Source organism: Myotis brandtii, unplaced genomic scaffold (genome assembly GCF_000412655.1).
Source record: "Myotis brandtii unplaced genomic scaffold, ASM41265v1 scaffold387, whole genome shotgun sequence".
Classification (NCBI taxonomy): domain Eukaryota; kingdom Metazoa; phylum Chordata; class Mammalia; order Chiroptera; family Vespertilionidae; genus Myotis; species Myotis brandtii.
Genome location: NW_005364855.1, coordinates 187801 through 204178, shown reverse-complemented (window position 1 = coordinate 204178; position 16378 = coordinate 187801). Strand labels below are relative to the sequence as shown.

At 37.7% G+C, this 16378-nt stretch overlaps 1 protein-coding gene across 1 annotated transcript in view; it reads left to right on the top strand.

The window, feature by feature from the left end:
- KLF12 (Kruppel-like factor 12) overlaps positions 1–16378 on the top strand; it is a 449138-nt gene that overhangs the window by 297120 nt on the left and 135640 nt on the right. Inside the window, exon 5 of the mRNA XM_005872669.2 lies at positions 2788–3334. Within this exon, the coding sequence (XP_005872731.1) occupies positions 2788–3334 (547 nt within the window). The remainder of the gene's footprint in view (positions 1–2787; positions 3335–16378) is intronic.

Below are 16378 nucleotides of genomic sequence, written 5' to 3'. Positions count from 1 at the left end.
CGCGCCATGCACGGATTTCGTGCATTGGGCCTCTAGTGTCTTAATACAGTACAAAGAGAAAATTTAATCAAGACTATATCTGAAGTCAAAAGTATTTGATAACATAGGCTTAATGACATATTTTATAATTATAATGATAAATCATTTGAGATGTTTTATGAAAGCAACCTTTCATAAAATAACAGGATTTCTATGTGGCTATAACATACTAATGAGAAACATAATGTCCTACAAAGAAATTAGGTGATAATGCTGGGAACCAATTGAAAAAAATGTTCTAGTTAGAACACTGGATAATGATAACAGCTTTTTATAAAAGTAGCTGTTTATGGTGTTCATATTTTGTTTTGTTTCTTAATGTCTGAGAAGATTAAAACTTATTTCTCAGTTTCAGTACATAAATGAAATCTTATTATTTAGAATTTCATGCAGGAAATATTTTGGGTGATTCATTTTTATATTTTCAAATTTTATCTTTCTGTAGGTCAGTAATCATGTTATCTTAGAAGCAAAAAAACCCAACAACAATAAAACATCAATTCCTTTCCCCTTTTTAGTTGATCTGGTACCATTGTTGCAAGATAAAATTCCCTTACACTAATGCCTATTTTTTTTCCAAAATGTATTTCTTTATTGATTTCAGAGAGGAAGAGAGAAGGAGAGAGAGATAGAAACATCAATGATGAGAGAATCATTGATCGGCTGCCTTCTGCACACCCCCTACTGGGGATAAAGCCCGCAACCCAGGCATGTGCCCTTGGCTGGAATCGAACCTGGGACCCTTTAGTCCGCAGGCTGACGCTCTATCCACTGAGCCAAGCCGGCTAGGGCCACTAATGCCTATTATATGTTCTGAATGGAGGTATAATTTATGTTCTATAAAGGAAAATTTTAAGAAACATGTTTTGTTCTTGTAAATGTATGTTCAAGTTTTTTTGGGAATAGCAAATCAAAATCTTTCACAATGATATGTACCAATTTAATATAACTTTAGGCATTGTTGTTCTGATACCATAATGAAGCTGAAAAAGAGTTTTTGGTTTTCATATAATAGAACAATAATCTCTATATTAGCCTGGTCAAGTTAGATATAAACTCTCCGTTAAGGCTGACACGTGCCAAGTGAACGCTTGAGCCATTATGGGCCTCAGAAGTAGGCATCCAATAAATACTTGTTGAATTTATGAGTAATTGAGTATATAACTTATATTAATGCCCAGGAATAAAATGCTGCGTCCATTAGTCTGGGTAAAATCTTGGAGTCTTTTATTATTATTATTATTATTATTATTATTATTAAAATTTGCTCATTAAAACTTAAAAGAATGAGCCCTGGCCAGGTGGGTCAGTTGGTTGTTAGCCCATACAATGAAAGGTTGCGGGTTCAATTCCCGGTCAGGGCACATGTTTGATCCCTGGTTGGGGCACATATGAAAGGCAGCCCATTGATGTTTCTCTCTAACATCCATGAGACTCATTCTTTCTCTCTCTCTCTCTTCCCCCCCACCCCCTTTATCTCCATCCCTTCCTCCCTTCCTCTCTCCCAAATCAATAAAAACATTTAAAAAAAACATTAAAAGAATTAAATTGAATTTGGTCAAATTATTATCATTATCTTAAGTTAAACAAGATAGTCATAGACCATTTAAAATTTCCAGAAAAAAATGTTTTCTGTGGTGGGCTGTTTCTGTTTCCCGCGACCTGCACGGGAAAACGACAGGTCCTTGAGCGGAGGAGCTGGGGATTAAGAAATTAAAGAAAGACCAAGATGCAGAAATAGATTTTAAGCTGGGGCCAGGTGGGCACCATCCTCTCTGATGGAGAGGCGGCAAAGGCAGCCTGAGACACACAGCAGGTTTATTTTAAAGGCCTAGATTTACATATCTAGTTCCGCCCCTGCCTGATTAACATGTCCAGCCTTATTGGGGAAGCATGTTCCCAGGGCGTGGCTGCCTATGCTCTGAGTTCAGCTGACAATAATTATAAGAAAATGCCTAGGTGCCTCCCAGGCGGCCCTCTACAGTTTTCCCTGAAATGATTATTTTCTGAAAGGTACATTCTAGTAGTTGTGTAAATTATTTCGAGAAAAAATGTTGTCATCACTAAGTTAAGTTATAATCTGATTGTTAGAAATGATTTGTATTATTGCTCATGAGAATTGTACGGTATCTTTTTCAGCAAACATGCAAGTTTTCCCAGTATCGTTGCCAGGTAACATTATGCCTCCAGATTATGATAATGTTGGATAAGGGTTAGATTGTAAAATTGTGGAACCTAGAGCTGGAATGATGTTTATGGTTATCTAATCAGAATTCCATTAGTTTATAACTGAGGAAATTGAGACTCATAAATGAAGAATGGGTAAAACCAACAAAATGAATGTTTTTAATTAAATAGGTTGTATTTATAGTTTTAGGTAGGTAATGCTTTACATACTGAACTTGTCTTTTAGAACATTTTCTATAAAATGCTGTTCACTATTAGGTTCCTATGTCCTCCTTCCTCCTCCATAACACACTTATTTCACTGGATTTTAACAGCTCTGCCTGTCTCTCCCAACAGGATGGAAGTGTCTTTATAGCAGAGGCCTGTGTTACTCTGTCTGGTACTTTTGTACTCTCAACTTTAATCACAGTTGGCACAGAGCAATCCTTGAAATATTTGGGGAACAGATTAATGTCTCATAGCAATAAGAGAAAAATTAATAATCATTCCAGTAAAAATCTTGCATCTATTAAAATGTGTGACCAACAAAGATAAATGTGTGTTCCCTTTTTCTCCCCACAGTCTCCAAACGTCCACAACTACCCCGATATGGAAGCTGTTCCTCTGTTGTTAAATAATGTGAAAGGGGAGCCCCCGGAGGACTCGTTATCTGTAGATCACTTCCAAACACAAACTGAGCCAGTGGACTTGTCTATCAACAAAGCCAGGACATCCCCCACAGCCGTTTCATCCTCCCCAGTTTCCATGACAGCGTCTGCCTCCTCACCTTCTTCAACTTCAACCTCTTCATCATCTTCTAGTCGTCCAGCCTCCTCCCCAACTGTTATAACATCAGTATCTTCAGCATCATCTTCGTCAACAGTATTAACTCCAGGGCCCCTTGTTGCCTCGGCATCTGGTGTAGGAGGCCAGCAGTTTTTGCACATTATCCATCCTGTACCACCGTCAAGTCCCATGAATTTACAGTCTAACAAACTGAGTCACGTTCACCGCATCCCCGTGGTGGTACAGTCGGTGCCTGTTGTCTACACAGCCGTGCGATCACCTGGAAATGTGAACAACACTATTGTAGTGCCGCTTTTGGAGGATGGGAGAAGTCATGGCAAAGGTAAGGGACACAAGTGAAGCCTCGATTTATTTCAGCACTAGAGGTAACTCTTCTTTTATTCAGTGAGCGAACCCTAAATCACATGCAATACACTACACCCAATCGAGTTCTGTGTCCAGCACAGAGCCATTGAGTGCAAGAACTAAACTCAGGTTTACATAGGTATACAATTCAATGTTACTTACTATATATTTTATGTATCAAGTCATTTAATGTCAGAATTCAAATCTTTAAATTTGCAAAATAACGGTTACCTGCAAATACCCAGATGGAAAGGACAATCTATAGAGTAACTGCTTGTAAGTATAAATGCATAAATCTCTCATAGAAATTTTCCATTGAGAAATTTTTAAAAAGTGAATCAGGATGTTTCTTCTTGCAGTTTTTCAGATTGGAACTTACTTGGATGACAATGATATAAAATGCCATGAAGTTCTAATGCTTGAGATCTGATCATTCACTTTTAAGTAACTTGTTAAGTGGCCATTAAAAGAATTTTAAAGTTAGGTGTTTGGCTACAAAATTATCATGTAGCTTGAGTTCTTATCTTTATATATGTCTTAAGTTATTATTTTAAATAGCTGGATGGCTCAGTATGATGGAAATATTTCAACATGCAATATTAATATTCCCTCTAGGGTTTAGAAGGCAGGAAGATACTTTGCTACATGACTTTAATAATAATAATAATAATAATATAGTTAACTATATATGATAGGTTATTGCTGAGCATGAAGTTATTTATCTATTTCTAAGTTCTTTTTTTTCCACAATTTATTAGAAGGAACTTGTAACAGCATCATGTTTGGGATTTTTCTTTTTCCCTTCCCATTAATCTAAAGAAAGCCACCCTTCTATAGAAATGTAAAATGCCTATGATCATTGATTCATTCCCTTTTAAACTGAATACAAATGTATATATTTTGTCTTCAGAACTTTGAAATGATGGACTAAGACTTTATGTTGTATTTTTACTTTGAATACCATATTACTATTGAGGCCTATAACAGTGATGGCGAACCTTTTGAGCTCGGTGTGTCAGCATTTTGAAAAACCCTAACTTAACTCTGGTGCCGTGTCACATATAGAAATTTTTTGATATTTGCAACCATAGTAAAACACAGATTTATATTTTTGATATTTATTTTATATATTTAAATGCCATTTAACAAAGAAAAATCAACCAAAAAAATGAGTTCGCGTGTCACCTCTGACACGTGTGTCATAGGTTCACCATCACTGGCCTATAATTAAAAGATGATTGATGAATACATAAAACATTGCCTTCCATAAATGCTAGTAAACCTGTATATTTAGGCTGTTATGTAAGGCTGGCTTCAATGCGTAGGAATAACATTGGATTGTGTACTTAGAGAAATTTTTGCAAACATATACTACAGAGCTGTGCATTCACTTTTGGCAAGTTAGTGTTCGTGAGTAGTGCTATGACTTTTTTCACAGCACATGAAATACATTTTACCTTCCCAGTTTTACCAAGTGAAAAATCTCATAACTCATAGCAATCAGAGATTTTAGGCTGCGATCTTGAGAAGTATACTATACTTACTGACAATTTCCCTTTTGTGCTTTTATGGGCAAAGGCCAGGAACGAGTTCCACCATCCTCTTCATGAATAGCTAGAAGAAAAAGAGTGAGTAGGGAGCCTTTTTATGGATTTTAGTTAAGCTGAACCCTCTTTGATATTACTTATACTTTTGAACAGAATGAGCTAATAGATTTAAATAATAACATAACTGATGACACATCAGGTATTTATTACCCTATATAATAAGAGAGGAATATGCTAATTAGCCATTACTCGAGGTGTAACGACCAAGCGTGTCATGACCAGATCACAGATCAGCGGAGGGTGGGCCAGCCAGGTACAAGCGGGCTGTGGAGAGCTACAGGAGGGGGCAGGGCAGCAAGCTATGAGGGGGGTTGGGGGGAGCTACAGGAGGGCGGGCCAGTGGGTGGAGAGCTACAGGAGGGCATCAGTGACCTACTGGCTATAAGTGGGCAGCAGAGAGCTACAGGAGAGGGCAGGGCAACAAGCTATGGGGGGGGCGGGGGGAGCTACAGGAGGGCGGGCCAGTGGGTGGAGAGCTACAGGAGGGCATCAGCGACCTACTGGTGCACAGATTCGTGCGCAGGGCTACTGGTCCATATAATAAAAGCCTAAGCGACTGTTATGGTGGAACGACCAGAACGACCGGTTGCTATGATGTGCACTAACCACCAGGGGGCAGACACTCAACTCAGGAGCTGCCCCCTGGTGGTCAGTGCTCTCCCACAGGGGGAGCGCCACTCATCCAGAAGCCAGGCTCACGGCGGCGAGCGCAGTGGCGATGGCAGGAGCCTCTCCCGACTCTGCTAAGGAGCAGCAAGCAGGCGGGTGGTAAGGAGCGAGGGGTCCTAGACATCCCCCCAGGGGTCCCAGACTGCAAGAGGACACAGGCTAGGCTGAGGGACCCTCCTCTACAGTGAATGAATTTTGTACACCAGTCCTCTGGTCTTTTATAATTATAGATTTTTCCACATTGTATTTTGGACTTTACTTTCTCCCAACTTATTCCATATCTATTAAAACTGTCCAATTACTTCTGTTGTTTTTATTTTTGAAAATTAAAGTTACATTCAATATTATTTTGTATTAGTTTCAGGTGTACAGCACAGTAATTATAGATGTTTTTATATATTTTTTTTAAGAAATAGGAATTAGCAAATGACAAAAATATAATCTTGCATGTTACATTATTTTATACTAGAGGCTGATGCACGAAATTCATGCAAGAGTAGGCCTTCCTTCCCCCTGGCTGCTGGCACCGGCTTCCCTCCGGTACGTGGGATCCAGGCCTCCCTCTGGCCGCCAGCAGGCACGTGGGACCTGGGCTTCCCTCACAGCCCTGGCTTCATCCGGAAAGACGTCCAGTCTAATTAGCATATTATGCTTTTATTATTATAGATCTGTGTGTATGTGTATACCATAGAACATAGAATCCACTCTTTGTCTGATACCACTTAAGGGAAATATTGCTTTTATTCTGAAATTGAATGATTTTAACATTGTTCATGACCTCTTTATAATTTTGGTGCACTAATGAAGGAAAAAAGAGATATCTCTTTTATTTACCATTATCATTTTTTATGGGAGAGATTATTTTTATTTAAAGTGAATTATAAAGCATATTGCCAAAATGCCAAAATTTAATTTTCTGGAAAATATATCTGTGCAGAAAAACTTTATTAAAACTCTACATGAGTATATTTGTTAGTTATATTTAGTGTTGTTTACTCAAAAGTTTTCTTATATAAAAAATGAATATATAGCCATAAACACACTGGACTGTGATGTGGGCATTAGGTGCATGGGATTTGGAATCAAGAAGGTACGAGTTAGAATTGGGTCTCTCCTTTACAGCTTTGGACTTAGGAAAGTTATTTAGTCTCACTAATCTTTCTTTTCTTTAGTGATAAAATGGGATTAAAAACATGATCGATCCTTGAAGATTCTTAGGAAGATTAAGCAAGAGCTTATGTATAAATGTCTAGCATTATTCAGCTGTCCATACAAGTTTGCAGTTATTTATAATTATTATCTCCCCTCTCAAACACACAAAGCAATAATGTTCAGAATGTTTTTCTCTATTTTGTAAAAACAGAAAGTTGGAGGAAATAAAAACTTCCTGAATTTTAAAATGAAAAACTGCTCTGAGAAGTTGGTACAGAAGTGCCTCTCTAAGTGTTTACTACAACAAATTATAAGGGATGAGAGTTTAGTATGAGCAATTGTCTGGAAACACCCCATATTTTCTGTTTTTATTAGTTGATATTAAGTTTTTATAATCACCACATTCTATAAATATTGCTATGGTATTTTATAAGTTTTTTATTGTTTAACTGACTAATTAGATGATGGTAAAAGTGTCTAGTGGAGGAAGTCTGCCTACTTCCCAAAATGAATAAAGGAAAGGGTATTTCGGTAGTTCCTTAAGTCTTTATTTTGCACATATGCAGTTGGGCATTAGGCCAGCAATGAAATGCCTGAGTGATAAAGGGATCCCCTGTTTCCATTCCCACTTAGGACTTGTGTATTTGGTATGGATGAGCAAAAGAAAATACGGCAAAGGAGTTGAATTTTCAAAATGCTGGTAATGAAAATAGAAAACTAACGCCAATAAATGTCACTGATTATACTGGCTAATAATTTTTAAAGTTGGTATAACATATCTGGTCTCTGGTAGAGAAGTAAATTCTCTATGTCACATTATACAAAGGACTTTTGATAGACACATTCATGTCTAAAATAACATAGCTTATGGATTGAATAATTTGTTATTCAAGCACTTATTGAGTGTCTGTCATGTATTAGGCATTTTTTTGGCACCAGGGATACAGTGTTGAACAAAACAGATGCCTTTTCTATCTGAATGTTTATAGTCTATTCGCAGATATCAACATAAAATAGAAAATTGTACAAATAACTGGTAATTGTAGACAGAATTGGATGAAACATAGAATAGCCATGGATTTTCCCAGGACAGAGATTAATTATAATTGCAGATAGAGAAAGTGGTATTTGACAACAGTATTTTCACGGAGGGTGTTATATATGGTTGGGAGAAATATTTTTACTGTGATGCTCGGAAGGTATGGTTTAGGGTTTGGGAGTGTGGGGTAAAACTTTCACATGGATATGCTTGACTAACCACAAAACGATATGAAATGGACAGAACCTCAGCCCAGCTAAGTATTTAAAGAATATTGATCTAAAGAATGGCAAGTTGTTAGCTAGCCCAGGGTACCAACATATCTCAGTTGGGCCTTAAATGTAATACGTGATAAGAAGAAAAACGGCATGCTGTTCTGGAAGGTACAGTCAACAAGCATAATTTAGACTAGAGCTATAAGAGGGAGGATGTCATAGAAGGTCTCCCAAGGAAGACTCTTCATTATTATTATTATTATTATTATTACGAAATAGTAACCCCTCAGAGTGATAGTGCTGAGAAGTGGAAGGCTCTCCATCTAGAAGGAGCAACCAGTAGACTGGTCTGGCTTAAGTTTTGTTACTAGGCAACCTGAAACATGTTATTTATAAACAAGACCCTAAGGGGTTATTATTTTTACCTCATAAAGGAATTTCAGTCCAGCCTGGGGAAGTGTTTGGTAGTTTTCACAGATTTTCATTACCTTTGACAGATATTTAATACCCGAAAACATAGAGGGTCTTACATCACAAGCAAAGTGTTCTTGCCTTAATGGAAGAGTAGGAAGTTTAGGGTTTCCCATCCTCCCTCCTGTCCTTTCTGTGATCCGCTAGTGAGGAAAGAGGAAGAGAGCTAAAGCAAATGCAAGTGAAGAGAATGTTTCAAGGAGGGAGCTATCAGTTGTATCAAAAGCTGCTATGGGACCAAGTACAGTAAGGACTAAGAATTGAGCACTGGGTGGGGTGGGCTGGCGGGACAAAGACTGACTGAAGTGAATGTGTCAGATGGGAGGTGAGAGAGGAGAGTCTGAAAGTCTAGACAGCTCTTTGGAGTAGTTTTGCTGGAAAGAGTTGTGGAGAAATGAATGATAGCTGGGGAGACTTTTAAGCTCTCAAGGGAAGGATTTTAAAAGAGGGGGATAGTAAAAAAAAAAAAGAGGGGGATAGTTTAGCATATTTGTATTCTGTCAAGAATAATCCAGTAGATAAGTGAAAATGGTTAATTCTAGAGAGGAAAGAATTGTAGAAGCAAAGTCCTTAATTGCACGTTAGTTGCTTGTACTGTGGAAGTAAGCTGCATCTTGTAGTAAGTAATTCACACAGATTCTAAAGTAATTTTGTTGTAGTGACAAATATTTAGGAAAATCAAAGAAAATGTGAAGACAGAAGCTAATCTAGAAACAATGAAAATCCAACAGAAATTCAGTAAAATTTTGGTTCTATTGAGAATTATAAGATTGATACCAGACTTAACTTATAACTATGAGATCAAACATTTCTCATTCATCACCTAGTGCAGTGGTCAGCAAACCGCAGCTCGCGAGCCACATGTGGCTCTTTGGTCCTTTGAGTGTGGCTCTTCCACAAAATACCACGTGCGGGGACGCATGAACAGTGCAATTGAAACTTCATGGCCCATGTGCAGGAGTGGGTTATCGGCCTGGGCAAGTCTATTTTGAAGAAGTGGCGTTAGAAGAAGTGGGGGGTGTCTTTTAGTCGGGCGATGGTAGCCGCGGTGCAGGCGGGCCTCGGGATATGCAGCGCAGGGGAGGTACATTGTTTTGAGGTACATTCGCTGAGGTAGACCCCTTCCAACTCTCCCATCCACACTTGTCTATCTGAAACAAGTATACAAGACGAGTGTGGATGGGAGAGTTGGAAGGGGTAGACCTCAGCGAACGTACCTCAATCAGACTGAGGATGTTTTTAGCAAAGGCTAGCTTAGGAGTATCCTAATTAAGTTAATAACAATGTACCTACCTATATAGTTTAAGTTTAAAAAATTTGGCTCTCAAAAGAAATTTCAATCGTTGTACTGTTGATATTTGGCTCTGTTGACTAATGAGTTTGCCGACCACTGACCTAGTGGAATATAGAGAATTCATTCAAAACAAAAAAGTAACCCTAAATAATTTGTATTTGTTATTTAAAGACATTTTTACATTTGAGTATTAATAGGTACCACATTTGGGAAATTCAAAGTACTTAAAGGTCAATATCATAACAGTCTGTGAAAATCCAACTAAAGAGCTAACAAAACAAAACAAAAAAGGACTTATATCTTCCCTACCATACCTGAGCTAGTTCTGTCTTCATGTAGCCGGAGGAACAGGTATTATTCCCTCGATGCCCAGAAATGAGACTTGATCAAAGGAGTGATCGAGTGATGGTTTTGAAACAGTCAGAACTGAAAAGTCTGGTGCATCCACCTGAGTATTTCACTGTTGCCCAATTTATTCTGATCACTATCCCATTCTTTTTTATTAGGTTATGCAGATGATCTGTTATTTTCCCTTTTTCCCCATTACTGCTTTCTCCTTAGCCACCCAAACCCATCACCTGACTGTCCACATGACTCTAATCAAATAGGTTACCTGGAGGGATGAGCTCAGCTCCAGATTCCTACGCAGCACATTTCCTCTCGTGGGAATGCAACCCCAGAAGCCCATGGAAATGCAAACAAAAACATTGATTGTATTAAGACTTTTTATTGTAATGGTGTCATACTTGACAAATAACTTACGGTCATAAGTGCATTATTCCTGACTTAAAACTTGTATGTGATTAGGTCCTTGAGTATAAATTACATTTTTTCCAAGATATCTGACAATAGCATATTGATACTGTTGTCTGGAAACCAACCCCACTTGGGCATGGCTTTGGTCATCTCCTTTAAAAGAATGTTGTTTCCTTAGTATATTTAGATGAAGTGATGAAGAATCCTCCAAAAATATAGTCTTATTTTCATGGCATTCATTCAGGAGTTTCAAAGGGATGTGGCCATGAGCAAATCTGTAATATACCCGTTTTCTTCCTCCAGACTGTTAGATTGCTCAGCAGCCTAGAGGAAGGAGCCACACATGTGGTTTTAGTCCTATGCCATTTATATTCGTGAAAGGCAATATGGTTATGGTAGTGATTGCTGCAAAGCTGCTTGGAGTTAGCTCCTGACCATTGAATACAACTGTAGTTTTGCTCCCATGAAACTCTCCATTTCAGGTCTAAATTGGTTTCAGCAGTTTTCTTCTGCTCTTAGGTTTCCCATTTGATGGTAATGATGTTTTATTGCACACCCCGATTCATTTTGTCACTGATTTGCTGCTTCTGTCTACCTTACGCATGACTGTCCTCTTTTAGTTCACCATTCACTGGGATCCTGGTATCATCTGTCCATATGACCAGAATAGTCCGGGGCAGCTGACCTGTGCTTATGTGCACGGTTGTCTTTGCTTCTTGAGTGATTGAACTGCCTCAGCTTCCTTTGGTAAATGTATTCTTATACTTATGCTTAAGTATGATAACTACTAGATATAGATTCATATTTTAATTCTGAATTTGATTTTTATCAACTGTCCATCTAGTTATGTTATTTCTTTTTTTTTATGTTGTTTAGTGGGATGTGGGGCTGAAGAATTGCTGACTTTTTTGGTTTATTCTTTTTAAAAGTAGACTTTGGTAGGACTTGAGTGTACCTCTGTCATTATAAAACAAAGACAGGAACTTGTTAAATAGTGAGAAAGCCAGGCAGCCAATATTTATGAAAAATTGAATTTTAAATAGGAGTTGAGAAAAATTTTATTTTATATAGACACAGTAATCATTTGTTTTTTACCTGATTTTCAACTTGGAGTGGAAAACCTATCTGTATTTTTTTTTTTTACTTCTGAGCATGCACAAGAATTTAAGTAGAGACCACCAAAAAATTGGCTTCTTATGCTCTTATCTATCTGAAATATCTTCAGTCTATTGATTCTTCTGCTTCATTTGGCATAAACTGGTTTAGTTCTAAAATTTGATAATAATAACTGGCTCAGAGAGGAGACAGAAACTGCATTTTTCTAAAAGAATTAGCAGAAAAGATAAAACACTAGGTGAGCTCCGTGGAAACTATAAAATGTGCAGGAGTAAGTCTGATTGGCTTTCTCCCTCCCGCCCCTCCCCATACAGTTAAAGAGTAAATAAAAGTACAAAGGCAAAAAGAAAAGGATGGCCATGAAAGAGGATCCACATTACAAGAGAGATGATATTTCATTCATAGGTAGACATTACTTAAGGAAATGAAGGTACAGACAAGAGTCAAATCTATTCAATAGAGTAGCTAAAGCAGGAAGTTAATAAAGTGAACTTTATGTTCACTCGTTATAAAGTGATAACCTATCACACCAATTTATTTTGTTAGGACAAGTTTCTCCTATAATAAAAAATTTATGTTTACACAAATACGTACTTAAATGAGATATGTAACTAATATAGTGTTGTAATATAGTGATCTCTATATTCATTTTTACCACACCTGAAAAGTTTTCTCTGATAATATTTAAGGCATTGAACATTATATATTGGATTTTGAAATATAATATATTTTGTTTCCTTTGTTGTTTCATTTATTATTAATATATTTTTTCTCTCCTGAAATAATGTTCTATTCAAATATAAAGCCTCTAATTTGAAATAGTAAAGATACTGTTATGCTACAAGGAAATTCTTATTTTAAATATTAGATCACAGGTATTTATAGGATTACTTTGATGATAATTGGACACACATACTTTGGGGTATTGGAGATAAGTACACACACCTATATTTAGCAAATGGGTATTTTACTCAATAACTTTGAATACCTGGAAAGAACAAATAAAAAAAAAGAAGAATATAAGATCCAAGAGTGAAACTTAGTCTTAGAATCATTGCCAGCACTGTTTTTATTGGCTTTTTAATTATTTACAACTCTCTGGCTGTGATTTCTGTTCCCTATTTTTTCTTATTCCCTTAATAATAGCTCTTTTTTTCTATTCTAAACTGTTACTGTTCTCTCGGCTCTTTCTCTCTGCTTATTTTTCCATTTTTATTACAAATTTTTAATGTTTATTTTCCATTTTTAAGGGAGAATTTGATTAACTGGAATTCTGCTTTGTAGTCTTTAGGAAAGAACAAGTTGATACTTGTTTATCCAATAAATAAAAGAACAGCTACTAATTTACAGAGTAATAATCACATACTCTATTTTTCCTCCAGCCACCTTTATGTGGGCATGTTACTTTGATCATTGGCCAATTATATGTTATTCATGACCAGGTGGCTTCATTTGCTTTTTTCTTCCATTAATTAGTTCATTTATTCAACAAATGTTTTACAGCTGATGATATGACCAAGAATGTCGACTACTATGATCTATGATGATTTAAAAAAACACACCAAAAAACTCCTCTTAAAAGCCAATTTTAGTGTACAAGACACTAAAACAATATTGTTTACCCTGTGGGTTATTTTTCTGTTAGTGAGCCTTGAAATCAATTTAGTAGCTCATAATCAGCAGTTTGAAAGAAATGAAAGAGAATGAGGTAGATTAAAAAATATCTGATAGTATCTCCCAAATAAGATTGTATTATGAAACTTATGTGCAGCACCCTATTTATATACTACATGCAGATAGGTACCGTGAGAGTGGGGGTGTGTGTGTATGTGTGTATGCTGAGTCATATTGAGATTTATATTTCTTACTACGACTCCTGTCCAGAAAGTTTGAAAGAGACTGTACTGTAGTTCTCTGACCTTTAACTCCGCCTCTTTTCTCTATCCTCTCTTTTTTTAATTTTATTTTTCAATTACAGTTTACAGTCAGTATTATTCTGAATTAACTTCAGATATACAGCAAAGTGGTTAGAAAACCGTGCACTTTGCAGTGGTCTCCCCGCTGCTTCAAGTGTCCACCTGGCCCCATTCATATTTATCACAATGTTATTGACCACACTCCCTATGCTGCACTTTGCACCCCTGAGACTGTTTTGTAACTACCAATTTCTACTGCTTAATTCCTTCACCTTTTTCACCAGCCCCCCAAGCCCCTTCTCACTGACAGCTGTCAGTCTGTTCTCTGTATCTATGAGTCTGTTTCTGTATTGTTTATTTGGTTCATTAGATTCCACACATAAGTGAAATCCTATGGTATTTGTCTTTCTCTGTCTGACTTATTTCACTTAGCATAATACCCTCTAGGTCCATCCATGCCTCCTCTTTTCTACACCTCCTTCTCAAAGTACCCTTCTTGGTTGTTCCACCTTCTTTTCTCTGCCCTGTCACTCTCCATCTTCCTTCCATTTCCCTGTCTTCTTCCTCCTCCCAGTTGTCCTTCTCTATCTTCCTCTACCCTCCACCCTCCACCATTCTACCTTTTCTGCTGAATCTTGATTTCTTCTTTCTTTTCCCCATCTAACCAAATCTCCTATCTCAGAAGTGATTATTATAGAACTAAATGATACATATTAAAAATTACAGTTTTTCTACTGCCATCTAGGGGTAGAATTTTAAAACAATGTGAACTGAGAGAGGAAGAACTCTATATATTATTTATTCTGTGATTGTTCCTGGATTTTTCCAGTTAGCTTAAAGTTGGTTGTCAGAGAGTGCAATGAATATGCCCTTTTTAAATAAAACTTGAACCTGAACTTGAAACCTAACTTATTTTCTGTGTTTTTAGAGCTCTATTATATGAAATATTAAAAAAAAAAAAGCTAACTTGGGCTAGAAAAAGCATCACTTCTGCCTACTCGTCCCACTTCCCATCCTGCACATTTGTATGTGACTTCTGAATTAAAATGCTACTTTCTATGTATCTGTGCTAACTTTGTTTTGTTTTGTTTTTGTAACTATGTATTATCTTTGTTGGATAAATAGAAGCATAGAATGCCAGCTTATGAACTATTAACAAGTTTTGTTGATGCTATAGAAAAAAACATTTAAAAAAAAGGAAGAGTTATGTCTTGGGATAGCAAGAACTCAGGAAGACAGAAAATAGGAGAATTTGATGAAACAGATAACTAGGAAGAGCCCTTGGAGAATTCATCAGAGAACCACCTTTTAGCTGGGGGCTTAGGAAAAGTTCAGTAGAAACAGAGTGGAACTAGAAAGATAATCCCATGGCAGGTATATGGGTTTCTTGGTTTCTTGGGGAGAGAAAAACCTAGTGGGACTTTAGTGACCTACAATAAGAATAGACTCCTCTGTTGTCAAAAACTGGGGTTGCTTATGTAACGTAGTGTAGGTTATAAATCCTCACTCCAAGGATAAAATAGGTTGATGTCTCCCCAAATCTATCCAAGCCTCATTAGCTAGTGTTTCTTCATTGCATTGTGCCCAACACTAGTAAATGCTCAATAAGTTATTTATTGAATGAAGGGATGAATGAACAAAGAATTAATTAATGTAGGATATATATATATATATATATATATACTGGAGGCCTAGTGCATGGATTTGTGCACCGGTGGAGTCCCTCAGCCTGGCCTGCACCCTCTCGCAATACGGGACCCCTTGGAGGATGTAGTAATGCAGGAAGGGGCAGGCAGTCAGGGAGGAGCCCGGGCCAGGTGTGTGGCTCCTGCTCCCACTCATCCCGCCCTGCTGTGCCTGCCGCCACTCGTAGTGCTGCTGCAGAGGCAGGAGAGGCTCCCACTGCCACAGCTACACTCGCCAGCTGTGAGCCCGGCATCTGGTTTCCGTAGGTCAGCTGAGCAGTGCTCCAGCTGTGGGAGTGCACTGACCACCAGGGCGCAGCTCCTACATTGAGTATCAGCCCCCTGGTGGTCAGTGCACATCTTAGAGACCGGTCACATGGTCTACAGGTCTAACAGTGGACCGATCATTTTTTTTGTATATATATGTGTGTGTGTGTGTGTGTGTGTGTGTGTGTGTGTGTGTGTGTATATATAGATATATATATAGATAGATAGATAGATATAGATATTTTTAATCCTCACCTGAGGATATTTTTTCCCATTGGTTTTTAGAGAGATTAGAAGGGAGGGTGAAGGAAAGAGAAATATTGATGTGAGAGAGATACATCAATCGGTTGCCTCTCAAATGAGCCCAGACCAGGACCCAGGATCTAACCAGTAGCCCAGGTATGTGCCCTTGACCAGGAATGGAACCCACGACCCTTCTGTGCACAAGCTGATGCTCTAACAACTGAGCACACTGTCCAGGGTGGTACAGTGTTTTGTTTCAGATGCCTAGAAATGCTTTGGCTGGTGATGGTCTATAGTCCTAAACCCTACCCATAAAAGGAAGCTTCCCTTGTATGTTGAAGTAGAAGCAGCAACAACATAAAATGATAACCAGCAGGGCTCCTCACAGCCTCACAGTCGGGCTCCTACCACTATGCCTCTCCAATTTGTTGTCATTTCACCAATTAGATCTCCTGACCCAGCCACCATTTCCATGGATTTTCGTAATGACAAATCTACCTTTATCATGTACTTTCCTTTTCCTGGAAGGCCTTTCTTTTTTCTAGAAATGTATACTCCAAATTGTAAACTAATTTTTTTCATATATATATA